At 40.0% G+C, this 27,533-nt stretch overlaps 1 protein-coding gene and 1 long non-coding RNA gene across 5 annotated transcripts in view; one reads left to right on the top strand and one right to left on the bottom strand.

The window, feature by feature from the left end:
• The window catches only part of VCL (vinculin), a 127,074-nt gene that overhangs the window by 37,767 nt on the left and 61,774 nt on the right, over nucleotides 1–27,533 (top strand). For all 4 annotated transcript variants that reach the window (XM_045362031.3, XM_045362029.3, XM_045362030.3 and 1 more), the window contains exon 2: nucleotides 11,802–11,872. In XM_045362031.3, coding sequence (XP_045217966.1) covers nucleotides 11,802–11,872 — 71 coding nt within the window. The remainder of the gene's footprint in view (nucleotides 1–11,801; nucleotides 11,873–27,533) is intronic.
• Nucleotides 5,038–27,533, bottom strand: part of LOC141407689 (uncharacterized) — an 85,892-nt gene continuing 63,396 nt past the window's right edge. Inside the window, exon 4 of the long non-coding RNA XR_012417772.1 lies at nucleotides 5,038–5,260. This is a non-coding gene — a long non-coding RNA (uncharacterized lncRNA). The remainder of the gene's footprint in view (nucleotides 5,261–27,533) is intronic.

Raw genomic sequence — 27,533 nt, 5'->3', positions numbered from 1 at the left:
AGTCTAGTCTGGGCAACAGAGACTCTGTCTCAGAATAAAAAAAAGAAAAGAAAAAGGCAAGCTATATTTTAGTCTTAAATTGGCCTTTATCAAAATTAAAAGCTTGTGCTGCAAAGGACACTATCAAGAAAGGGAAAGACAACCCACAGACTGAAAAAAATATTTGCAAAAGATAAATAACTCAAAATATTGGCAAGGAGCCAGGCACAGTGGCTCATGCCTATAATCCCAGCACTTTGGGAGGCCGAAGCAGGCAGATCACCTGAGGTCAGGAGTTCGAAACCTGCCTGGCCAACATGATGAAACTTGGTCTCTACCCAAAAAATACAAAAATTAGCCAGGTGTGGTGACTCATGCCTGTAGTCCCAGCTACTTGGGAGGCTGAAGCAGGAGAATCGCTTGAACCCGGGAGGCGGAGGTTGCAGTGAGCCCAGATTGCACCACTGCACCTCCGGCCTGGGTGACAGAGTAAGGCTTGGTCTCAAAAATAAATAAATAAATAAATAAATAAAATAAAAAATAAAAATTGGCAAGGGATTTGAATAGACATTTCTTAAAAGTAGATATATAACTGGTCAATAAACACATAAAAAGATGCTCAGCATCATTAGCCATCAGGTCAAAACCATAATGAGATACCACTTCACTAGGAGGGCTGTAATTAAAAAGATAATAACAAGTGTTGCCAGGGATGTTGAGAAGTTGGAACCCTCTCGTAGCTGCTGCAAATGTTAAATGGTTTAGCCTCTTTGGAAAATAGGCTGGCATTTCCTCAAATGGTCAAACATAGAGATACCATGTGACCCAGCAATTCAATACCTAGGTTTATAACCAAGAGAAATGAAATCATGTTCATATAAAACCTTGTACACTAATGTTTATAGCAGCATTATTCATAATAGCCAAAAAATGAAAACAACTCAGGTGTCCATCAACTGATGAATGGACAGACAGAATGTGGTGTAACCATACAATGAAATATGATTTGGCAATAAAAAGAAATGAAGTACTGATTCATGGCACAGCATGAAAGAAGCTAGTCACTAAAGAGCACATCTTATGTGATTTTATTTATATCAGATATTTAGAATAAGTAAGTCTGTAGAGAAAAAGTAGATTAGTGATTACCTAAGACTAGGTGGTGGTGAGGAAGGGTTAGGGCTAAATGGGGGTGGTGTTGACTGCTAGTGGTACTAGATCTCTTTTTGGAGTGATGAAAATGTTCACAAATCAATTGTGATGGTCACACAACTCTGTGAATATCTTAATGACACCATTAACCTCTCTATGGCAGTTGACACTATTGACTGTTCCTAAAACTCTTTTGGCTTTTATGACACAGTTCTACTGATCCCCCCTGCCCCTATCTCTGATATTTTCTTCCTAGCTCTTTTCACTAGCTTGTTCTTCCACCAGTGGTGGTGTTGGGTCGTGATTTCATTCATTATCCATGGCTTTTAGAACATCTGATTTGCCCGTTACTTGTGAATCAATTTTTCTAGTCCAGGTAAGTGAACTGAGGAACCATCTTTTCTGTTGCTTATCGGACAACTCCCTCTGAATATCCCAGTGCTAATTAGTTTCCCTCTCAGATCTGGTTTTCTTCCTATGTTACCAATTGACCCAGTCACTTGAGCCAGGGGCTGGGAGCCATCCTAGATTTCTCTCTCACCCTCTGCATGGAGTGTCATGTAGCTGCCTTTTTTACACCTGCCCTCTCATCTCCATTCACACTGCTGCTGCTTCTGCTACAGTTAATCTGTAGTTTATCTTTCACTAAGACTGTAAGTAAGCTCCGTGAGATCTGGGGCCATGTGTGTTTTCTTCATCACTGTCTGTAATGCTTGGTACATTGCATGTTATATAAGTAGTATTTGTTGATTGAATAAATGAATTCACAAATGAACTTGTCTTCCTAGTTTTCTTTGTTCTGATCCATTCTTGCTGCTGAATTTTTCTGTTTGAAATGCAGACCTAACAGTGTCTTTTACTTAGAATAATTAAATAATTTCCCATTGCTTAGAGGATAAGTCTATTGCTTTGCATACAAGGCCCTTCATGATGTGGCCCCTTTCTGCTTTTCCAATTTCCTGTCCTTTTCATACCTCCTCTCTACACAGTACCCCGTTTTTCAGCTGTGTTTCCTGAACTGGCCATTCTTTCCCATATCTTGCCCTATTAACTGGAAAGCCCTCCTTTTTACCTTGAATCCTATCACTTCTGGATAACTCTTATTCTGCCTTCCTAGAATTTATCTTCGTCTGTGAAACTTCCTGTACCTCACCTATGCAGAGCGGAAACTTGGATGTAACTCTACTAGAGCATGCATTACATTGCATTACATTATTTGTTTAAGCATTTGTCTATGAACAAGGACTGAGTCTCACTTTTGTATCCCCATCACACGGTGACAGATATAGTGCCTCCCACATGGGAAGTACTCATTAAGTGCTTGATTAAATGAATAAGTTGGAAATCAGAGTAGATTAGAGAGTTTCAGTTTTTCTGGATGTGGCCTCTTCAACACTGAACTCTGGCTGGCCATCTGTGAATGATGTACAAAGGATATCAGTGAGGGGTGGATGGATCACAAGTCCATCACCACCCCAGAAAAACAATCAAAAACATTGCTGATGATGGGTCACATACATTATTATTATCCTTGTATGACTGAGGGCTGGTACTGGACACAGCTGCAATCAGAATGGTTGTTCAGTATAATGGATTGATTAGGCTAACTCTTATGCCATAAGACATTGATTTGAGCCACAGTAAGTACAGGCAAATGAGTACACATTCTTAATACTGGTCACAATCAGTTGGTCACAACCTATTGTCTAAATAATTAAATAATTAAGAACATCTTCCTACCACCTTTTTAATGTAATGCTCTTTAGTTATGACTTACACTGTACAAATCAGTAACAAAAGTCTTCCCAGCTTTGTTTCGTCTTTCTGTTTTCTTGTACTTAGTCTAGCTAGAGGAGACATCTACATTAACATATTTTTCAGTCTAGGTAGTGACTTGAACCAGCCAACCTTTTTTTTTCTCTCTTTCTTTTTTTTTGCTGGAAAGAAACCAAATCTCTCTAAATCGAGTACATTGTGATGAAAGGAGTAATAATAACAACAGCAGAAGACAAAAGGCCTCTCACATAGAATTTTGAACTAAAGTCACATATTGAACAAAAGATATTTAAATTAACTACTGAACAAAGTAAGAACTCTTCAAAAGAAACAGGGCTTCCTGCCAAGCCCCCTAGAAATGCCCCCAGGCCTCTTATTCATTCACTACCATTATTTCAGTTTATGTCTAAAGATGTTTTATTTCTTATCTCATTCTCTTCCTACCACCTAGTGGACACATAGTTGGCACTTACTGCTTGTTTATTGAATTGAATGGAATCAAGCCCCAAGAGTTAAAGGCTATTCTCTGAAGAAGAAAATAAAAGAGAAATAATTTTGTCAGTGAATAGAACTAACAAGTCTGAGTTTCTCTCAGCAGTGGAATAAAGTTAGGAAGGGATAACACGTACAATTAGCTCTCTGTATCTGTGGGTTCCACACTTGTGCATTTAACCAACTGTGGACTGAAAATATTCAGAAAACAAGGATGGTTGCATCTGTGTTGAACATGTACAGATTTTTTTTCCTTGTCTTTATTCCCTAAACAATACAGTATAACAACTATTTACATAGCATTTATATTATATTAGGTATTACAAATAATCCAGAGATAATTTAAAGTATGTGGGAGGATGTGTGTAAGCTACATGCAAACGCTATGCTGTTTTATATAAGAGACGAGCATCTGTGGGTTTTGGTATTTGAAGTGGGTCATGGAACCAATTCTCCATAGATACCAAGAGACATGACTGTATTTCTTATAAGGTTAGATTACTCCAAAAGGGTTGTTTTAAAATACTGACCCAGAGAAACCTATTCAGACTACAACTAAGATCTGTTTGTTCTTTTCTCTGTTTTTGTTTTTTTTAGATGGAGTTTTGCTCTTGTCACCCAGGCTGGAGTGCCATGGCACAATCTCGGCTCACTGCAACCTCTGTCTCCCGGGTTCAAGTGATACTCCTGCCTCAGGCTCCCGAGTAGTTGGGATTCCAGGCGCCTGCCATCACGCCCAACCAATTTTTGTATATTTAGTAGAGACAGGGTTTCACCATGTTGGCCAGCCTGGTCTCAAACTTCTGATCTCAGGTGATCTGCCCACCTTGGCCTCCCAAAGTGCTGGATTACAGGCGTGAGTCACTGTGCCCAGCTGCTCTGTTTTTTGTTTGTTTTTTTGTTTTTGTTTTTTTAGCCCTTTAATCCACAGGGCTTTTTTCAGAAGGAATCAGGTTTATTTTAAGGCATTAAAAAATCAGGCATCAGACAGGTGTGGTGGCACGCACCCGTACTCCCAGCTACTTGGGAGGCTGAGGTGGAAGGATTCCTTGACCCCAGCAGTTCAAGGAACTGGGCAATATAGCAAGACCCCATCTTTAAAAATTAAAAAAGAAGCATTTGTTGATTCTTATGACCTGTTTGCAAAGTTGTAGTCTATATTGGGAATCATGTTTCCCCATACTAAGCTGACCTCCAAGAATAACATTTTCCCACCAGCCATGAAAATTCCTGTTAGTTAACAAAAGACATTTTGTGAATTAATCCCTTTCTTGTTTGTTCTACTCTATTTTTTTTTTTTTTTTTTTTTTGAGACAGAGTCTCACTCTGTTGCCCAGGCTGGAGTGCAGTGGTGTGATCTTGGCTCACTGCAAGCTCCGCCTCCCGGGTTCACACCATTCTCCTGCCTCAGCCCCTCAAGTAGCTGGGACTACAGGCACCCGCCACCACACACGGCAAATTTTTTGTATTTTTAGTGGAGACGGGTTTTCACTGTGTTAGCCAGGATGGTCTCGATTTCCTGACCTCGTGATCCGCCCGCCTCGGCCTCCTAAAGTGCTGGGATTACAGGCGTGTGTGAGCCACTGCGCCTGGCCGGTCTACTCTATTTTTATTTGGAAAAGTTGGGTGCTATGGAAATTTTCTGTTTTGATGGTGACAGGAGAGGACAGGAAAATGCATTTTCTGTCATCAATGGATTAATGGCTTAAAAGTAAAAGATTTGTCTTTGGTTCTCCTAGACAGGTTTTGCCAGTTGTTCCCAAACAGGACATACCTTTCTGCTTCTGTAGATCTTTAGAAACTGGTTCTTTGGAAGTTCTCGACTTGTTACTTCGGTGTTAGAACACTGAATTGTAAAGATCTAGAAAAGAGGATGACAATCTTTGAATAAATGGGCAGGTCAAGGTAACAATCCTCTCTGCCTTCACTTAGCGTACAAAGTCCTTCCTGAACTAACTGAGCTTTCCTTTCTAGCCTCATTTCCTCTGTTGAAGCCACACCAGCCTGTCTTTCTAGTCCTGGCCTCCTTGTACTCGCATATCTGACTGACCTTCTTTGCCTGTGATCCTCTTTTTGGTTGGGCTGCCTGATTATTCTCTACTGGGCAGCTTCTCCTTTCCAGGCCTGGCTCCTTTCTTCTAAAAGACCACATAGCAAAGGCATAAATGAACGTTAATTTAGTAGCTGTGTGATGAATGAATTGGAAGGAAGAGTCTGGAGCAACAAGACCAATTTTAGGAGACAGTGAAGGTCTCATGGATCTGTGCTGCCTGATATGGTAGCCACTAGCCGCATGTGGCAATTAAAATGAAATAAAGGTAAAAATTCAGTTCTTCAGTTATACTGGCCACATTTCTTTCTTTCTTTTCTTTCTTTCTTTTTTTTTGAGATGGAGTTTTGCTCTGTCACCTAGGCTGGAGTGCAGTGGTGCAATCTCAGCTTACTGCAGCCTCCGCCTCCCAGGTTGAAGCAATTCTCCTGCCTCAGCCTCTCGAGTAGCTGGGATTACAGGCGCCTGCCACACGCCCGGCTACTTTTTGTATTTTTAGTAGAGACGGGGTTTCGCCATGTTGACCAGGGTGGTCTTGAATTCCTGATGTCAGGTGATCCACCCGCCTTGGCCTCCCAAAGTGCTGGGATTACAGGCATGAGCCACTGCACCCCACCTATGCTGGGAACATTTCAAGTGGTCAGTACTCACATGTGGCTAATGGGTACTGTATTGGGCGGCACAGATTAAATAAAATATTTCCATCATAACAGAAAATTCTTTGGACAGCACTGCCAAAAATCAATTCCCCAAGAAAAAATGGCATTCATTCTACATAGTGATGTTTTATGTGTTGTACCTTAAAAACAGTGCCATTCATTGTCCCTAATCTAATTCTAGGCAGAGTGTATTGAGCAGTTATGAATACTATTGCTTCAAGTATGAATGCAGCTTAGAATAACAAAATCAAATTTAGTGTTTATCACTTAAGTATTCAAAAATAGCATTTAAATAAATGCCCTTGAATATATTTTTCATTATTTATCTTTGCTTACCTACTCCTACTCTTACAAAGAGGCGTCAATTAATTACATGCCATTCAGTTTTTAGTAATTACCTCTACTGGGGTCAGATTATTTGCTATTTGCAAAACTGTTTTAATGTTTTCATCTAGTATAGCCATGATTACTTTATCTTTGGATAGTAACTGTTTGTCATATATCAGCCTTCTAGCATTGCTGCCTTTGAAGGCTTTTTATTTCATTGAATTAGGAGTGATTTTTTTTCTTTTTTCCTTTTTTTGAGGCGGCGTTTTGCTCTTGTTGCCCAGGCTGGAGTACGGTGGTGTTGCCCAGGCTGGAGTACGGTGGTGCGATCTTGGCTCACTGCAACCTCCGCCTCCCAGGTTGAAGCGATTCTCTTGCATCAGCCTCCAGAGTAGCTGGGATTATAGGCATCTGCCACCATGCCCAGCTAATTCTTGTATTTTTAGTAGAGACAGGGTTTCACCATGTTAGCCAGGTTTGGTGGTGAACTCCTGACCTCAGGTGACCCGCCCGCCTCAGACTCCCAAAGTGCTGGCATTTATAGGCATAAGCCACCATGCCTGGCCACATGGTTTTATTTCTTTACCTCAGTGTAGTCTTAATCCCCCACCCCACCCAGTCCAAGAGCAAGTCCTAATAATAGTTCTTCCTTCAAAAGGTAACACAATTCTGTTCTTTTCTCCATTTCTATTTTCACTACTTAAGTGATCCTCCCATCTCAGCCTCCCAAGCAGCTGGGACCACAGGTGTGAGCCACCACACCCGACTAATTTTTTGTAGAGACAGGATCTCACTGTGTTGCCCAGGCTGGTCCCAAACTCCTGGTTTCAAGTAATTCTCTCACCTCGGTCTTCCAAAGTGCTGGGAATAAGTGTGCACCACTGTGCCGGCCAGGATTTTTCTTACTCCATTTTTTTACTCTTTAAACTCAATCAAAAGTTACATGGTTAGCCGGGCGCGGTGGCTCACACCTGTAATCCCAGCACTTTGGGAGGCCGAAGCGGGCGGATCACGAGGTCAGGAGATCGAGACCATCCTGGCCAACACGGTGAAACCCCGTCTCTACTAAAAATACAAAAATTAGCTAGGCGTGGTGGCAGGTGCCTGTAATCCCAGCTACTCGGGAGGCTGAGGCAGGAGAATGGCATGAACCTGGGAGGCGGAGCTTGCAGTGAGCTGAGATCCGGCCGCTGCACTCCAGCCTGGGCGACAGAGCGAGACTCCGTCTCCAAAAAAAAAAAAAAAAAAAAAAAAAAGTTACGTGGTTAAATAGTAGGACTGACATAATTCAGTTAGTAGTGAAAATAGAAATGGAGTAAGTAACTTAAGGTTACTTAAGTCACTACTATCACTCTCCCGGCTGACTGCAGTAGCCTCCCTGCAATCATCTAGGAGAGTGATACTGGTTACCCTGCTTTCCCCTCGCCCCCTAAAAATAGGCAAAATGACCTTTTAAAAAGAAAATCAGGCCAGGCATGGTGGCTCATGACTGTAATCCCAGCAGTTTGGGAGGCCAAGGCAGGAGGATCGCTGGAGCATGGGAGTTTGAGACCAGCCTGGGAAACACAGTGTGAGACCCCATCTCTACAAAAGAAAAAAAACAAAAAATTAGCTAGGTATGGTGGCTCATGCCTGGAGTCCTAGCTGCTCCGGACAGAGGATCTCTTGAGCCCGGAATCGCTTGAGCTATGATTGCGCCACTGCACTCAAGTCTGGGCTATGGAGCCAGATCATGTCTCTTAAAAAAAAGAAAAAAAAAAAAAAAAGAAAAAGTCAGATTAATCTCTTGTTTAGAACTCCTGCCTCCTATTATACTGATAAACGATTCCAAATATTTCAAGCTGGGCTAAACGGCTCTTTATGATCTGGCCCTTGCCTTCTTACCCAGCCTCATCACCACACCACACTTCCCTCCCTCCCTGAGCTTCAGCCACTCTGGCCTCTTTCCAGTTCCTAAAATACACGCAGTCTTTTCTTACCTTAGGGCCTTTTTCTGGCTACTCCTCCTGGATTGTTCTTGCCTAGCTCTTTCATGAGTGGCTCCTTCTTAGTTTCAAAGTCTCAGCTCCAATGTTGCTTCTTTATCTACTCTTTCCAAAGTAGGCTCCTCTGTTTCCAGCCTGTACTCTTTATAGCATCATTTTTACCATTATCTGGCATCATATTTGTTTATTTACTTGACTCTCTGTCTCTCCCTACTAGACTATAAGTTCCATGAAGGCAGGAAACTTATTTTTATTCTCTATCTCTACTACCTAAACAGTACCTGGCACATATTGTTGTGCTAAAAACAATGTTTAATAACACTGAATAACTTACTATTTTCTAAAGGAGATATAAGAGGAACTCACCTAGTTCTCCCTCTCACCCTTGCTCTCTGTGTCTGTGTCCCTCCTTCTCCCCACATATATAAAAGGAATCTCTCTGTGTCATAAGTGTGAATATCTTTCTAGGCCCTTTATACTGAATGTGAACCAGTGACTTTGTGGCTGAACTTCATCTTTTACTTCATGAAATCATGGCCACAGCTTTTTAAATGGTTGGTTTCAGTTGGAAAACATAGTGAACAATACATCTGGAAATATTCTGTCATGTTTTGAGCTGAGAAACTCTAGAGAACCAGCGGCTGATTTAAAAGCCTTTTATTATGATACAGACAGTCTATTGTCTACAGAAGCATTGGCTGTTACACAGTGGTAGATATGTGTTGCTTTTTCTAGCTATTAACTTGAGAGAAAAAACTTGTATTCATAATTTATGCATGACTTATATTCTCTGAGAATAGTTTATTGTGTTATTTTCTTTAGCTGATTTACTGTGCATTTAGAGAATTTTTGATACAGGGTCTTGCCCTGTTCAGGCTGGAGTGCAGTGGTGTGAAACACTGCTCACCACAGCCTCAACCCCCTGGGCTTAAGTGATCCTCCCATCTCAGTCTCCCAAGCAGCTGGGACTACAGGTGTGAGCCACCACACCCGACTAATTTTTTGTAGAGACAGGGTCTCACTGTGTTGCCCAGGCTGGTCCCCAACTCCTGGTTTCAAGTAATCCTCTCACCTTGGTCTTCCAAAGTGCTGGGAATAAGTGTGCACCACTGTGCCGGCCAGGATTTTTCTTACTCCATTTTTTTTTTTCTTTAAACTCAATCAAAAGTTGCATGGTTAAATAGTAGGACTGACATATTTTGCATTCTGGGGTTTTTTAATTTCACAGATTTCTACATTAAAATATGGTTTATAATTATGATTTAGTACTCCTAGGTGGCTTTATATTGTTAAAATGGATGAATTTTGCCATTTACTATATTAAAGTTTACTCTTATATTTTATAATACATGAATACAGTGGAAGAAAAATTGACATTCAAGACCTGCACAGAGATAATTTTGAAGAAAGTGAATATGTGTATGATTAGTGGTATAATACATACGTAATTTGTTGTGTGACATTTAATATTTTGATAATTTAAGAAAATTTCTGACCATTACTATTTGGAAGATTTATATAAAATGACAGATAATTATGTACTAAGATTATTAGGTAGAAAATAATTACAACTAAATAACTTAGGCTGGGAGTGGTGGCTCATGCCTGTAATCCCAGCACTTTGGGAGGCCAAGGTGAGTGGATCACTTGAGGTCAGGAGTTTGAGACCAGCCTGGCCAACGTGGTGAAACCCCATCTCTACTAAAAATCCAAAAAAAAAATTAAAAAAAAATTAGCTGGGTGTGGTGGCACATGCCTGTAGTCCCAACTACTTGGGATGCTGAGGCACCAGAATCACTTGAACCTGGGAGGCCAAGGTTTCAGTGAGCCGAGACTGTACCACTGGGCTTCAGCCTGGGTAATAAAGTGAGACTCTATTTCAAAAACACAAACAAACAAAAAATAACAAAACAGCTTACAGAAACATTTTTGTGTTTTTAAATTACAAAAATTACTTTAAAATTTACATTTCAGGGGCCGGGCGCAGTGGCTCACGCCTGTAATCCCAGCACTTTGGGAGGCCGATGTGGGCGGATCACAAGGTCAGGAGATCAAGACCACGGTGAAACCCCTTCTCTACTAAAAATACAAAAAATTAGCCGGGCGCGGTGGCGGGCGCCTGTGGTCCCGGCTACTCGGGAGGCTGAGGCAGGAGAATGGCGTGAACCCGGGAGGCGGAGCTTGCAGTGAGCCGAGATCCCGCCACTGCACTCCAGCCTGGGCGACAGAGAGAGACTCCGTCTCAAAAAAAAAAAAAAAAAAAAAAAAAAAAAAAAATTTACATTTCAGGAAATTAGAAAATAGGAAATACAAATACAAAATCGCTCAATTTCCTAAGCATTAGTACAACCACTGGAATATTTAAAAAATATTCTTTCAGTGTTGTTGCTTTATTTATACATGCGGGTTTTTTTTTGGTGTTGTACTCATAATGTACTTGTTATTTATATTTCTTCTTTTAAGTGAAATATAATGTCATAAACATTTTCCCATAATGCTAAGTTTTTATAACCATTGTTTTAATGGCCCCATAGTACTCAACCTAGCAATATACCTTAATTTACTTAACTATTCCTCTTTGTTGGAGGAGTTATTTATGAAGTGTTTTAGCTTTTATAACTATCATCATAGTGAATACTTTTGTGAATATTGTTTTTATTACCACGTTTGGTATTATAGCTTATAAGGTATATTCTCAAAAGTGGAATTTCTAGGTATGACTTTTTTTATGTCTCCTAACACATTCTAACAAATGATTTTCCAAAGAGAATATGTCAGTTTATATCACCACCTGCAGGGTGTAAAACTATCTATTCCATTGTTGCATTCAGCATTATGTATTCTTTCTTTTTAACTTGCGCTATAATTAGGGAAAAATACCATGTTGTTTTAATTTCAGTTTTTTTGATTACTAGTAAATGTTGCATATTTTCATGTTTGGTTTCTAGTGTCAGAATCATAATAGTTTCAAATATTTTCCCCAGTTCCAATAACTATTTATTTTCTATATAGATGTTTTTTGTCTGTCTAACTTGATTCATATACTTCAGGTAACATTTTAGAGATGTGGCAGAGTTTTTTGGCTAAACACACACAGGTATTCTCAATGATGAATTTCTCCTATTATGCTCAATAATGCTTTCAAATTAGTTACTCTGGAGAAGGAGTAATACAACATTATGTTTGTATTCCATATTATTCTGGTATATTGTGAAAGCATATTATGTCAGTAATCCTAAAAAATTTTTTAAATCCAGAAATCTCCCTTAAATCTAGAAATTTTAATGATAGATTATGTTTAAGTATATGTTTCAAATATGCTTAAGTAATAGTTTTTTAAGGTCTGAGAATTTGAATTATGAATTTTTTTTCCTCTTGTAGGTTGGAAAAGAGACTGTTCAAACCACTGAGGATCAGATTTTGAAGAGAGATATGCCACCAGCATTTATTAAGTGAGTAATTAAAATATTCTTCTGTTGCTAAGCAAAATAGTGCTCTTGTTAGGAAGAAAAAGTAGCTGATTTCAGTAACAACTTTTTTTTTTGGTATAAAACTTTTGTTTACAATTGAAATTTCAACTTTTTTGTCTTCTTTTTTAAAAAAACTTCATTTTAGTCTTTGATATTAGGCATTTTTGACATAATAATTTTTTTTTTCCTTTTTTTTGAGACGGAGTTTCACCCTCGTCACCCAGGTTGGAGTGCAATGGCGCGATGTCAGCTCACTGCAACTCTGCCTCTTGGGTTGAAATGATTTGCCTGTCTCAGCCTCCGGAATAGCTTGGATTATAGGCATGTGCTACCATGTCTGGCTAACCGTACCTGGCCGATTTTTGACATAAGACATAAGATCATGACTTTTGAGTTTTTCTTTCTAGGATGAAAAGTATTCAGAGACCCATTGTGACTATAGCATGCATGAATCTGCATTGTATACTGGGCACCTTTGCTTGGAGATAAGGGAATAATGGTAGATAGAAACTTTAAAAAATTATTGTTTCGGCCAGGCAGGGTGTCTCATGCCTGTAATCCTAACACTTTGGGAGGCCGAGGCAGGTGGGTCACCTAAGGTCAGGAGATCGAGACCTTCCTGGCTAACATGGTGAAACCCCATCTCTACTAAAAATACAGAAAAAAAATTAGTCAAATGTGGTGGCGGGCACCTGTAGTCCCAGCTACTTGGGAGGCTGAGGCAGGAGAATGGTGTGAACTCGGAAGGCAGAGCTTGCAGTGAGTGGAGATCACGCCACTGCACTCCAGCTTGGGTGACAGAGGGAGACTCTGTCTCAAAAAAAAAAAAAATTATTGTTTCATATTTTCAGTTACATTTTAAATTTAAGTTATATTTATATATCTCCTACTACTCCTAAAAATAATTTCCAGGCTTTTTGGGCTATTCTACATAAAACAAGCAGACATACTAATTTTTGAATACTTAAAACTTTTTAGGCTCTTATATTGTCTTTGATTAGTGGTTTTGTTCTATATGGCAGTCAAGTTGTAAGCAAAAGTAAAAGCTGATGGATAGGACAGAAAAAGTAGAACTCATAGAAGTTAGTAAGAATAGCATAAGACTTTTCAAAAAGAAGGTGTGTGAAGGACTTGAATAGCACCTCAAAAGAGGAAATGTAAGTGGCCAATATTTTATCTCAGTCATCAGAGAAGTGCAAATTATTCTATTATACACCCTAAATTAAGAAGCCTGATAATATCAGTTGTTGATAAGATATGGAGCAACTGGAATGTTCTTACACTGCTGTTGGGAATGTAAATTGGTGCAGCCACTTTGGAAAACAATTTGACATTAGTAAAGTAGAGGATAAGCAGTTCCACTCCCAGTGGAACTGGGAGTATCTTTATGTTCCCTAAAGATACTTGTCCACATGCACACCAGCATCCATATAAAAAACATTTCTATCAGCATTGTTCATGACGACTCCACTGGTCTATCTAGAGTAGAATGGGTAAAAATAATCATGGTATAGTCAGAAATTGTAATATTAATCAGTAATGAAAAGGACTGAGGAATTTTCACTTAAAAATAGTTAATTTTATGCTATATGAGTTTCATTTCAATTGAAAAAACAATGAGGCCGGGTGCAGTGGCTCACACCTGTAATCTCAGCACTTTGGGAGGCCGAGGAGGGAAGATCACTTGAGCCTAGGAGTTTGAGACCAGCCTGGGCAATGTGGTGAAAACTCATCTCTACAAAACATTAACTGCATGTGGGAGTGTGAGCCGGTAGTCCCAGCCACCCAGGAGGCTGAAGTGGGAGGATCACCTGAGCTGGGGAAGTTGAGGCTGTAGTGAGCTGTGACTGCACCACTGCACTGCAGCTTGGGTGACAGAGTGAAACCCTGTATCTAAAAATAAATAAATAAATAAAAAGACAAAAAAAGAGGAATGAATGAATCTCAAAAATAATTGAGGGAAATGAAAGTCAGATAGATAGATAGATAGATAGATAGATATGTAGGTTCCACTTATTTAAAGTTCAAAAATGGCCAGGTGTGGTGACTCACACCTGTAATCCCAGTATTTTGGGAGACCAAGGCAGGTGGATCACTTGAGGTCAGGAGTTCAAGACCAGCCTGGCCAACATGGTGAAACCCCATCTATACTAAAAATATGAAAATTAGCTGGGTGTGGTGGCTCACACTTGTAATCTCAGCTACTTGGGAGGCTGAGATGGGAGAATTGCTTGAACCCAGGAGGTGGAGGTTGCAGTGAGCCGAGATCAAGCGACTGTACTCCAGTCTGGGTGACAGAGTGAGACTCTGTCTGGAAAAAAAAGAAAAAAAAGCTCAAAAACATGCAGAAATAAACTATGTTGTTTAGACATGCCTATTTATATAGTAAAAAGATGAAGATGAGTAAGGAATAATGGTCACTACAGCCAGGGTAGATAGTATCTCTGGGAGGGAGGAAGAGGTTTATACTAGGGAGAGGTACACAGGGGCATCTAAAAGTGGTAATAATGTTCTATTTTTGATTTAAGTGATGAGTTACGTGGGTGGTTGTTTTATATGTATTCATTATATTATACATATGTTTATTTTCTCTATGTATGTTATATATCACAACTTTAAATAAAGCTAAAAGTGTTCCTTTATTTTTATCCTCCTTATGTTCTATTATTTTCATTCAACAGATGTAAAATTTTCACCCATATTGAAGTCTTCTTATTTCTAACTAACTTGAGTGGGTGCTTTATGCAACTGTGTTTCTGTTAATTCCACAAAATGTCTTCATGTGTCAGGAAGTAAGGTGCTAAAAGCATCTGTTTTTTTTGTAGAGCCTATTTTGTGGGAGTATCTTTTTTGTCCTACCTTCATTGGACTTGGTGATCTCAAGGTTTCTTCTAGCTCTGACCAACAGGAGCCTATTTTGTTCACATGCCATCCAATCAGCCTGGTTATATATATATATAATTTGAGACAGGCTGTTACTCTGTCACGCAGGTTGAAGTGCAATGGTGCAATCATGCCTCACTGCAGCCTCGATCGCCCAGGCTTAAGTGATTCTCCTGCCCCAGCCTCCCGAGTAGCTGGTGTGTGCCACCATGCCCAGACAATTGTTAAATCATTTGTAGAGGCAAGGTCTCCCTGTTGCCGAGGCTGGTCTTGAACTCCTGGGCTCAAGCGATCTTCCTGCATTGGCCTCCCAAAGTGTTGGGAGTACCGGCATGAGCCACTGTGCCCCGGTCTTAGGCTGTTAATATTAAGAGGAATCTTATGCTGTCAACTAAACATATTATAATTAAACTTGCATTTACCTTGCATTGAAAACATAGCTCTAGCTTGTAGCAGGTTGCCCCTCACACCTTGGAAGGTACAGAGCACGGGGAATGAGTGATTAGGGATTTCACTATCAGGTAGGTAGTTCGACTAGAAGACCCTGCAAACAGTTGCTTCCAACCATGACATTCTAGTCTATGAATATGATTTGATTGGTAAATGGATTTTGTCAGGAAACTTATTTTTGCTAATCCCCAGAGATATATGCTGAAATATGCTATGTGCTCTCACAGGCTTCCTTGGGGACTTAGAAAAATTAAAAATGAGCACACCCTAGTTGTGATAAAAATTTCAAAAAATTTGGTCACTTTAAAATAAAATAAAACTTCATTTATCACCCTGTGTGGTAACTAGGGCATCAACCCCTTACTCTAATAATTGGTAATTTAAAGGAAATTAAGCATTTATCTTGCCTTTCCTGTACAAAATTTTTACAGTAGCCCAATAGCCCTAGTTGTAAGGTGAATTCTAACCAATAAATGTGGAAGACATGACATAATTAAAAATCATTGATCACTGGGCACGGTGGCTCACACCTGTAATGTCAGCACTTTGGGAGGCCGAGGCAGGCGGATCACCTGAGGTCGGGAGTTCAAGACCAGCCTGACCAACATGGAGAAACCCCATCTCTATAAAAATACAAAATTAGCCAGGCATGGTGGCGCATGCCTGTAATCCCAGCTACTCAGGAGGCTGAGGCAGGAGAATGGCGTGAACCCGGGAGGTGGAGCTTGCAGTGAGCTGAGATCCGGCCACTGCACTCCAGCCTGGGTGGCAGAGCGAGACTCAGTCTAAAAAAAAAAAAAAAAAAAAAAAAAGTATATAATTTAGTATGCCACACTCTGAAACGTTACTTGAAAATAGCCTTGAGTACAAACAACAATATGGCTGTGGTTGTCCAACAAATTTGGGGGCAAATAAATATTCTATAATTGAAAACATGGTGGAGGACTAGGCATGATGGCTCACACTTGTAATTCCTGCACTTTGGGAGGCCAAGGTGGGAAGATTGCTTAAGCCCAGCAGGTCAAGGCTGCAGTGAACTGTCGTCATGCCACTGCACTCCAGCCTGGAGTGAGACCCTGTCTAAAACAAAACAAAATAAACCGTGATGGATTTTTATGCTTTTCTTTTCTTGTTTTTCTATAGATGCAAAATGAAGCAGAAAATAGTAGGTCTTGACTTGGAAAAGACAGGGATAGAGAGGGGGGAAACAGATGGAAGCAATTAATGACATCCTCTGAACTATTGAGTAGGACATTCTTTTGAGCTGCTTGGTTGATGTTTAGAAATTTCTAGGGCATGACCGACTGAAACTTCCTCTGTAGTCTACTTTTGCAAGGATTTCTCAAGTGACTGCTTAAGCAACACTAAAGGCTAAAATATTTAAAAATTTATTGTTAGATCAGTCTGTACTCCTAGAATGTTAAGATGTCAAGGCTAGAGAAAACAAGATACTTGGCCTATAGATAGATTTATACCTAAGCTATCTGATATATATTTAAAGGTTTTTCAGGGAAAGATATGATACTTTTAGGATTTGGGGATCTCAAGATCCTATCATAGTCTATTTGTGTGATTGACAATTAAAGGCATATTGAAAAATGGGTTTAATACATTTAAAATGATGTAATTGTCGATGAGGAACTTCCAGTGCTCATGCAATTCCTTATTGTAAACGTGAGAACCATTTTATATAGAACAAGATTTGCATGGTCACAGCCTTTCTCTTGGGTGGAGCAAAAGTTATTTGATCCCTGGCTGCACTGGCAGACAGAGCTCACAATTTACTAATTTTACCCAAGATTGCAGTAATAGCCACGGTGTTGCATAAGAGGTGTAGGGTTGCATGGCGATTGCCATAGAAACTGCCCAGACTGTCATAAACTTCAGGAGTGCAGCAGCTATGCTGTATTGTTGAAATATTGGTTAGACTAACCTTATAACCCTGTAAGAAATCATTTGTTCCTGGCTGAGTCCGGTGGCTGACGCCTGTAATCCCAGCACTTTGGGAGGCTGAGGCAAGTGGATCACTTGAGGTCAAGAGTTCAAAACCAGCCTGGCCAACATGGTGAAACCCGTCTCTACTAAAAATTCAAAATTAGCAGGGCGTGATGGCACATGCCTGTAATCCCAGCTACTTGGGAGGCTGAGGTAGGAGAATCACTTGAACCCGGGTGGTAGAGGTTGCAGTGAGCCGAGATCATGCCATGCATTCCAGCCTGGGCGACGAGAGCGAAACTCTGTCTCAAAAAAAAAAAAAAAAAAAAGAGAAATCATTTGTTCCTTTTGAGACTGTCAGCAAGGGAGTCAGCTACTGTACTCCATGTTTACATTTTGTATCACTGTCAGTTGTCATTTTCTTCTTTGTCATCATCATCATCAGACTGCTGTGGCAGTAATGTTTTATGTATAATTGATTAATGGGCTAGATATGTTCCTTGGTTAATTATTTACTGATTGCCTTCTATGTGCCTAGTGTGCTAAGTGCTGTTTATAGAATAGTAGTTCTTACCAGTGTGTAATGAATGGTCACTTGTGAGATATATTGCAAATAATATGTTAACAGTAATAAAGTGCTAGAGGGTACTAATGCTTTGCTTTAAAAAAAACTGAATTGAGAGGCCGGGCGCACTGGCTCACGCCTGTAATCCCAGCACTTTGGGAGGCCGAGGCTGGGGGATCACGAGGTCAGGAGAGCGAGACCACGGTGAAATCCTGGCTCTACTAAAAATACAAAAAATTTGCCGGGCGCGGTGATGGGCTCCTGTAGTCCCAGCTACTCGGGAGGCTAAGGCAGGAGAATGGCGTGAACCCGGAAGGTGGAGTTTGCAGTGAGCCAAGATTGTACCACTGCACTCCAGCCTGGGTGACAGAGTGAGACTACATCTCAAAAAAAAAAACCGAATTGAACATATTTAAGTTCACATGTATAATAATATCCCTCTCATTTCTGCTCATTATGAGTTTATTTTTTTAAAACTTTAATTTAAGTATAATATGCTTGTTATTATGTTTTCTTTAGTGGGAGAGAAATTAGTGGAACTACAGCTATTGTGACTGGAAAGTGTGCATAATCCCAAGTAGACCCATGGGACTATGCCATAAACATGAGTTTTATTTTTCTATATATGATAGTGGAGCAAAGGTGGAAACACTACTGCAGAGAAATTTTGTAAAAAAGAAATATTTTAAGAAGTTTCCAATTAAAGAGCTATAATACAGACTGACTTTGTGATAGGAATTCAGAGAGAGAGCTCTCATTGTAAGCAGGAATAGTAGAAAGAGCGTTTATGTAGGAAGTGGGGCTTGGGAGGATGGTTAGATGTAGGGAGGAAGGAAAATACTTTAGGTGCAATGAATGGCATGACAAGTCATGAGGGCCTGTGGGGAGGGGGCACATGGTGGGGGTGGTAGGAACTAAGCTTAGGTAGGTAGGTTGGGCAATAGTGAAGGTCCTTGAAAGCCAGGCAAAGGAATTTAGAATTGGGCAGCAGGGAAGCTTTGTAGCTGCAGAGCAGTAAGATGACAATATGAAAGCATCTTCAGGAAGATTCATAACCAAATACAGAAGGAATAGTAGGTGCTAGTGTTGTAACAGAATAAGCTGGATGTCAAACCGACCAGATTTATTTTCTGTTAATGTAGATTTGCTTCAGATTGATTCCTTCTTATAGGTGAGAAATGTTTATAGCAAACTATTTTATTTGCCTTGGAAAAATTGTCATTGCTGTATACAATGGAATTTCATTCTTATTTCTGCAATGGAGCAGAAATGAATAAGGAAGGCAATTCTTGGACCCGATCCAAGGATGTTCAGTACTGAATGGATCAAAAAACCTCACTTCTGAGGTGGTCTTGTGATATGAACTTGAAAAGGGCATGGTGTGCATTATCTCTTGGTAGGTAAATGACAGCTTCATTTCGAACTGGACATTGTTGTCACTTTCTGCCTCAGTGCTGCTCTGACAGTCTGCTTGAGTCAAAACTTGGATTGGTTCACCAGCTTGGACTATTTTTGAAGCATATTGTAATGTCTAGGCTGACTGAATAAAAGAATGTTCCCAAAATACCATGTGAAAGGATGCACTACTGCTACATGATTGCCATTAATCACATTTCTTGGGAATTTTTTGTTTTAACCCTTAAACTTTATTAGTTAAGAACAGTTATGTTATTTACTTGTACAAATTTACCATAATTTATATTCGTGCACAAACAAGAAATTTGAGAAGGATTAAAATATGCTTTATACTTAATTTAGATCTTTTTTGACCTAAAGTAATGATATCACATTTTTAGGTCATCAGGCCTTGTAGCTTTTTCTTTGCTTGTGATCTTGAACACTCAAAATAATTTGTGATGAAGTTTGTATTTTTAAACACACTTGTGGGTGAAAGTGCCCAGAATATCTTTTTTTAACAATTAATTATTTAATCATATCACTTAATGCCCTTTGTTTGCCTGGGGCTAATGTGTGATTTGTGTGTGTGTGTGTGTCCTGAGTTTTGTGGTCCTTTCTGTTGCTACAGTATTAGAAGATTTTTGTCTCTTAATGTGGATGTCCAAGTTTCTGTGATGTAATCATTGACCTCTGCCAGCTGCCTTGCTGCATTTTTGACCTAGAGCAAGCACTCAAACTTTAAATAGTTCACCTTTGGACTTGCTACGTAAAACATAATTTAGCACTACTGTTTTTTATTTATTTATTTATTTATTTATTTATTTATTTAGAGACAGAATTTCGCTCTGCTGCCTTGGCTGGAGTGCAATGGCACCATCTCGGCTCACTGCAACCTCCACCTCCCAGGTTCAAGAGATTCTCCTGACTCAGCCTCCCGAGTAGCTGGGACTATAGGCATATGCCACCATGACTAGTCAATTTTTGCATTTTTAGTGGAGATGAGTTTCACCATGTTGGCCAGGCTGGTCTCGAACTCCTGGCCTCAAGTGATCCATCTGCCTTGGCCTCCCAAAGTGCTGGGATTACAGGCATGAGCTACCACGCCTGACCTAGCACTACTGTTTTTTTTTTTTTTTTTTTTTGAGACAGAGTCTCGCTCTGTCGTCCAGGCTGGAGTGCAGTGGCGTGATCTTGGCTCACTGCAACTTCTGCCTCCCGGGTTCAAGCAATTCTCCTGCCTCAGCCTCCTGATTAGCTGGGACTACAGGCACGTGCCACCACGCCTGGCTAATTTTTGTATTTTTAGTAGAGACGGGGTTTCACCATGTTGGCCAGCCTGGTCTTGAACTCTGCTCGATTTCTTCAATACCTTCTATGAGCTGGGTATTTTAAGTTGTGTTATTTAATCTACTTCATTTTTCAGATGAAGAGAAGCTCAGTAAGGTGTTGAAAGTTTCTCAGTTCATACATGGCAGAGGTAGGATTCTAACCCTGAATTGTTTGATTCCAAGTATGCTCATTCCAGTATGCTAAGGTACTTTCTCATTCTTCTTTACAAGTGTCTTCTTCTAACATAATAGTTATTGTGAGATTTAAATGAGTGAAATGAAATATGTGAAAATACCTAAAACAAACAAAAAGAAACATTTGGTGATTATGATGCAGGACAGGCAAACCCCAAAATTGAGGCTTAGCCCAAGAGGATTCTTGACTTTTCCTAGGAAAGAATTCAAGAGCTAGCTGGTGGTGGTAGCAACTTTTACTGAAGCAGTGGCATATAGCAGCAGCAGCAGAGGCACTGCTCCTGGTGGAGCAGGGCTACGTTAGAGGCAGGGTGCCCAGAGTAGCAGCTCAGAGGCAGTTCTGCACACTCATATTTATACCCACTTTTAATTATATTCCAATTAAGGGGTGATTTATGCAGAAATTTCTAGAATGCAAGTGGTAGCTTCTAGGTTGTTGGGTCGTTGCCATGGAAAGGGGCAGTAACATCTGGGTGTTGTCATGACAGTGGTAAACTGACCTGACACCCTGGTGGGCATGTCTTATGGGGAGGTGCTTCTACCCTGGACCTGCTTTAGCTAGTCCTCTATGTGGTCCAGTGTCCAAGCCCTGCCTTTGGAATTGAGTACTGACTCCTGCTTCAATTACATATTAGCTTCCTTCTATAGCTTCTTTTTTTCTTCTATAGCTTCTTAATTTTGTTTCTTAATAGTTTTCTCCAAATAAATGATTCAATTCTTCAGTTCCTTTTTATTTTGAGATGGCGTCTGTCTCTGTACCGCAGCTAGAGTGCAGTAGCATGATCTCGGCTCACTGCAACCTCCCCATCAAGGGCTCAAGCGATTCTCATGCCTCAGGCCCCCAAGTAGCTGGGACTACAGGTGTGCGCCACTACTCCCAGCTGATTTTTTGTATTTTAGTAGAGACGGGGTTTCACCATTTTGCCCAGGGTGGTCTCAAACTCCTGAGTTCAGGTGATCTGCTCACCTTGGCCTACCAAAGTGCTGAAATTCCAGGCATAAGCCATTGTGCCTGGCCCTTCAGTTACTTTTTAAGCTTTTCTCAGAGATTTTTAAAATCTAATTTGTAGTCTTCTGTAGTAAGACTTTTTTTTTTTTTTTTTAAATTGGACCATGATTGCTTGTTTTTATTTAATGCCCTTTCTTTCTGTATCTGTTGAGTGGATTACACATTTTTTTATCCTTTACTCTGTTGAGATAGTCTGTGGTTTACTACATGAATATAGATTTGTTGATAATGAACCATTCTTGTATTTCTAGGATAAACCCTACCTGGCTGTGATGAAAAACATATATATATAGTGCTGAATTTAATTTGCTAATATTTTAAAAGGATTTTGCATTTTTGCTCATGAGGGACCTTTATCTGTAATTTTCTTTTCTTCTTATATTCTTATCTAGTTTGGGTATCAAGGTTATTTTAGCTTCATAAAATAAGGTCTTTTCTAGTTTTTGAAACAGGTTATGTAAGATAAAGATTATCTGCTCTTGAAAGTTTGGCAAAACTTGCATCTAAAACTCTGTATCTGGTGGTGTCTTTGGGAGGAAGAGATATGACTAAAAAGAAACTCAGTTTTGTTTTATTATCTAAATCAGGTTCTAAATTCATTGTGAGTCAACTTTGGTAATCTGATACTTTTCTAAGAAATTGCCAATTTTATCCAAACTTCCAAATTTATTAGCATAAAATTCATAATAATCTATTCTTTTAAAAATCTCTGTTGTATCTAGTTATATGACATTTCCTATTCAGTATTGCTTATTTCTGCCTTTTGTCTTTTTTCTTTTATTATTATTATTATTATTATTATTATTATACTTTGAGTTCTAGGGTACATGTGCATAACGTGCAGGTTTGTTACATATGTATACTTGTGCCATGTTGGTGTGCTGCAACCATCAACTCGTCAGCACCCATCAACTCGTCATTTACATCAGGTATAACTCCCAATGCAATCCCTCCCCCCTCGTCTTTTTTTCTTATCGCTCTTGTTAGAGATTTATCTGTCTTACTAGCTTTTCCCACGAAGATCTATTTCATTAAATTCTTTTCTCATATTTATTATTTACTTTTCTCAAGTTTATTATTTGAATACCTTATTTTTATTTTTATTTATTTATTTATTTTTTTTGAGGCAGAGTCTGGCTCTGTCGCCCAGGCTGGAGTGCAGTGGCCAGATCTCCGCTCACTGCAAGCTCCGCCTCCTGGGTTCGCTCAATTCTCCTGCCTCAGCCTCCCGAGCAGCTGGGACTACAGGCGCCTGCCACCTCGCCCGGCTTATTTTTTTTTGTATTTTTAGTAGAGACGGGGTTTCACCGTGTTAGCCAGGATGGTCTCGATCTCCTGACCTCGTGATCCGCCCGTCTCGGCCTCCCAAAGTGCTGGGATTACAGGCTTGAGCCACCGCGCCCGGCCAAGAATACCTTATTTTTAATATTTCAGTCTTTATGTTCAATCTTTCTTTTCTTTTCTTTTTGTTTTTTTTTAAGATAGTCTTGCTCTGTCACCTAGGCTGGAGTGCAATGGCATGATCTCAGCTCACTGCACCCTCTGCCTCCTGGGTTCAAGTGATTCTCCTGCCTCAGCCTCCCGAGTAGCTGGGATTATAGGTCCCCGCCACCATGCCTGGCTAATTTTTGTATTTTTAGTAGAGACGGGGTTTCATTATGTTGGTCAGGCTGGTCTCGAACTCCTGACCTCCTAATTCTCTTTTAAATTAGAGAATTTAAAAATTCTTTAAAATAATTTTTTAAAGTTTTCAAAGTTCTTTTTATTATCTTTTGTTACATTTCTAATATAATTGTATTGTACCCAAAGACATGGTTGGTATAATATCAATTCTTGGAAATTCTTTTGTTACATAGAGCTCAGTTCTAGTGAGTTTTTATGTGTGCTTGAAAAGAAAGTACATTCTCTTTTGCTTGGGTATAGAGTTCTATTTATATTAATTAGGTCACTATATAAATATTAGTGGTCCAATTTTTTATAGCCTAATTTGTCTGTTTCAACTATCAGCTTATGATTGATATATCTATTTTTCTTATAATTGTCAGTGTTAGCTCTATATATTTCAAAGCAATATTGTTAGGTGGTTACAAGTTTGTGATTCTCCTAGGTTCTGAATTCTGTTAATTATTTGTTGCTAATTATCTTTTTTTAGAATGACTGTTGATAGACCTTAGCCTGCTGTTGGCTTGTTTCTCCAGATTTTGTTCTTCTTTTAATCTACATCCTAGTTGGTCGGGCATGGTGGTTCACACCTGTAATCCCAGCACTTTGGGAGGCCGAGGTGGGCGGATCACGAGGTCAGGAGATGGAGACCATCCTGGCTAACATGGTGAAACCCCGTCTCTACTAAAAAAAAAAAAAAAATTAGCTGGGCGTGGTGGCGGGCACCTGTAGTCCCAGCTACTCAGGAGGCTGAGGCTGGAGAATGGCGTGAACCCAGGAGGCGGAGCTTGCAGTGAGCAGAGACTGTGCGCCACTGCACTCCAGCCTGGGCAACAGAGTGAGACTCCGTCTGCAAAAAAAAAAAAAAAAAATCTACATCTTAGTTTTTGCCAGTGTTCTTCATAAGTGAAAATATCCTCTTATTGTATCTATTCTACTTCATTTTGTGTTTAGGTAGCCACGCCTGTAACTCTTTTATTACATTCTACTATAGAACAGTGATTGCCTACTTTTTTCAGCATAAGGACCTTTAAATAATAATAGTGAGATTTTAGGCTGGGCGCAGTGGCTCACGCCTGTAATCCCAGCACTTCGGGAGGCCAAGGCAGGTGGATTACTTGAGGCCAGGAGTTCAAGACCAGTGTGGCCAACATGGTGAAACCCCGTCTCTACTAAAAATACAAAAATTAGCTGGGCATGATGGTGCACGTCTGTAGGTCCAACTACTCGGGTGACTGAGGCAGAATAATTGCTTGAGCCTGGGAGGGGAGATTGCAGTGAGCTGAGATCGTGCCATTGCACTCCAGCCTGGGTGACAGAGCGAGACTATGTCTCAAAAAAAAAAAAAAAAAACAAAGAAACAAAACAAAACAAAAAAACCAACAACAAAATAATAATGGTGAGATTTTAAATTCTTTGTTGATTAAGAAATGCATAAAAACGAAAAGATACGGGCTCACACCTGTAATCCCAGCACTTTGGGAGGCTAAGGTGGGTGGATCACTTGAGGTCAGGAGTTTGAGACCAGTCTGGCTAACATGGTGGAATCCCCTCTCTACTAAAAATACAGAAATTAGCTGGGCATGGTGATAAGTGCCTGTAATCCCAGCTACTTGGGAGTCTGAGGTGGGAGAATGGCTTGAACCTAGGAGGCGGAGACTGCAGTGAGGGGAGATCACATCACTGCACCCTAGTCTGAGTGACAAAGTGAGACTGTATATCAAACAAACAAACAAATGATACAGTGAATTTCATAAGTTTTATTTTATTTTATATAATTTTTTGAGACAGGATCTTACTATGTCACCTAGGCTGGAATGTAGGTAGTGGTGTGATCACAACTCATTGTAGCCACAGCCTCCTGGGCTCAGGTGATCCTCTCATTTCAGCCTCCCAAGTACCTGGGACTATAGGCATGCATGCTACCATACCTGGCTAATTAAAAGAATTTTTTTTTAAGAGATAGGATCTTACTATGTTGTCCAGGTGGGTCTAGAACTCCTGGGTTCAGTCAATCCTCCCAGAATACTGGGATTATAGGGGTTAGCCACCATGCCTGGCCAATTTAGTAATATTTTAAGATAATTTAAAAATTTTATTCATCATAACAGAATCAACATACATTTGAAAACTACTGGTATCTGTAAGACACTCTTGCTTGTATACTCAATTTCTGCTGTAACCCTAGTATGAGATGGAGGAAGGACTGTGGAGCTGATGGACCAGGAGGTAGCAGAGTTCTTGACTGAACTCTGCACACTCAGAATCTGCACTGACGCTAGATTTGACAAGAGACTAAGGGAAGAGGGGAGAAAGGGCAGGACTAGTTATTCAGGTTTTAAAGGATTTAAAGATTGTGACTCATCCACTATCTTTCAAATAAACTACTTACCAAGACATGAGGAACATATAGCTTGGGCAGCTGTAACGTTTGTTCCTCTCCCATTCATTCTCAACATTCTGCTTCCCCTTCAATTATCTCTTGACTTGGACAGAGTCCTGTTTTATTTGAAGTGAAGTCAAAACTGGCTGCATACCCTTATAATCTCAATAATCTGAAACAAGAGAATTTAGTGAGCCTGTGGGTTTTTTGTGTGCGTGTGCTCGTGTCGGGTGTGTGTGTGTGTGTGTGTGTGTGTGTGTGTGTGTGTATGTTTAGGCTTTGTTATCTAGTATACATCCTCTAGCAAAGGGTTTGATGTTTCCCTTGAAATGTTTTGAATGTTTTCAATATGACTCATTGTGGGTTATTTTTTAAAATTCATTTTCCCCTTAGCTTTATTGAGATATAATTTACAAATGGAAATTGTATATATTTAAGCTGCATCCTTGTGGTTTTATTTTTAGTTTTGGGTGTACTCATGCAGTGTCCTGTACTATCACTGTTTGGCCTTGATAAGAACAAGAAGGCCACTTTGCATTATGTTGTACTTTAAGAGAGCTGGGACAGGGAAATGAATACTTTGTGGATGAGGTCTGTAGGATCTTTAAATGTAGGAGTACAGGGTTGGAGCAGCATGTTTTAGTATTATCACACAGTGTACACCTGGGTGAGTTGGTGCTGCATACTTGCTACTTGAATTAGATTAAAGCTTGTCATTGTACTCTGTGTTCCTGTGTTCCTGACCCCCTCCTAAAAACTGTAACTATGCTTGTGGTCTTCAGTCAGGTCTCTAGGTGACTAATAGCTGAGGATCCTTGACCTTTCTCAAAATGGCAACTCCAGGAGCAAAGCATATTGGCTATTACTGGTATGCCACAGAATGCGTTCATCTCTACTGTTTTAAAGTAAAATCTGTGACAAATGCTTTATATTAATATAGAAAAGAAAACTTTCTTCACCTATCTCCTGAGTCTTTTGAAATCTTCACATCTATTATTTTCTAAATTATTATTATTTAACATTTTCTTAAAGATGGAGTCTTGCTCTGTCTCCCAGGCTGGATGGAGTACAGTGGCATGATCATAGCTCATGGTAACCTCAAACTTCTGGGCTGAAACAATTCTCCCCTCAGCCTCCTGAATAGCTAGAACTACAGGCACATGCCATCATGCATGGCTGATTTTTAAAAATTTTTCGTAGAGATGGGGTCTTGCTATGTAGTCTAGGGTGTTCTCAAATTCCTGGGCTCAAGCAATCCTCCCACCTCAGCCTCCCAAAGTGCTGGGGTTATAGGTGTGAGCCACCATCCCTGGCTCTATTATTATTATTTTAAAAAAATCATATGTATATACACATTTCAAGGAGGGAATGAATTGATAGAGGCAGTACTTCCTATTTGAAGGATACTAGAATGGCTGAACTCTCAGTTGCTGATGCCTGAAATTTTATATTGGAGTTCATTCCTTAGGTTAACAATTTAAATCTTAAATATCTAATGAAGGGATGATTTGGGGGGCCTTAGCAGTCATTTTCACTTAGGGCTTTGGCTGAAGGTAGGCTCTTAATATGCAGGAAGGCAGAGAGAGCTTGAGGGCCTGCCTGTACCCCAAACCCCTGTCTTCTCACTCAGGCCTTATATTGTGAAGGGTCTGGACTTTAATATTATCTTCAAACAAGGCCCTGTATGTAGTCACAGGAAAAAGAGAAGTCTTAAAAGATGTTCATGGCCAGGTGTGGTGGCTCACGTTGTAATCCCAGCACTCTGGGAGGCTGAAATGGCCGGATTGCTTGAGCCCAGGAGTTCAAGACCAGCCTGGGCAACATGGCAAAACCCC

Source organism: Macaca fascicularis, chromosome 9 (genome assembly GCF_037993035.2).
Source record: "Macaca fascicularis isolate 582-1 chromosome 9, T2T-MFA8v1.1".
Classification (NCBI taxonomy): domain Eukaryota; kingdom Metazoa; phylum Chordata; class Mammalia; order Primates; family Cercopithecidae; genus Macaca; species Macaca fascicularis.
This window is presented reverse-complemented; position numbering and strand designations above follow the sequence as displayed.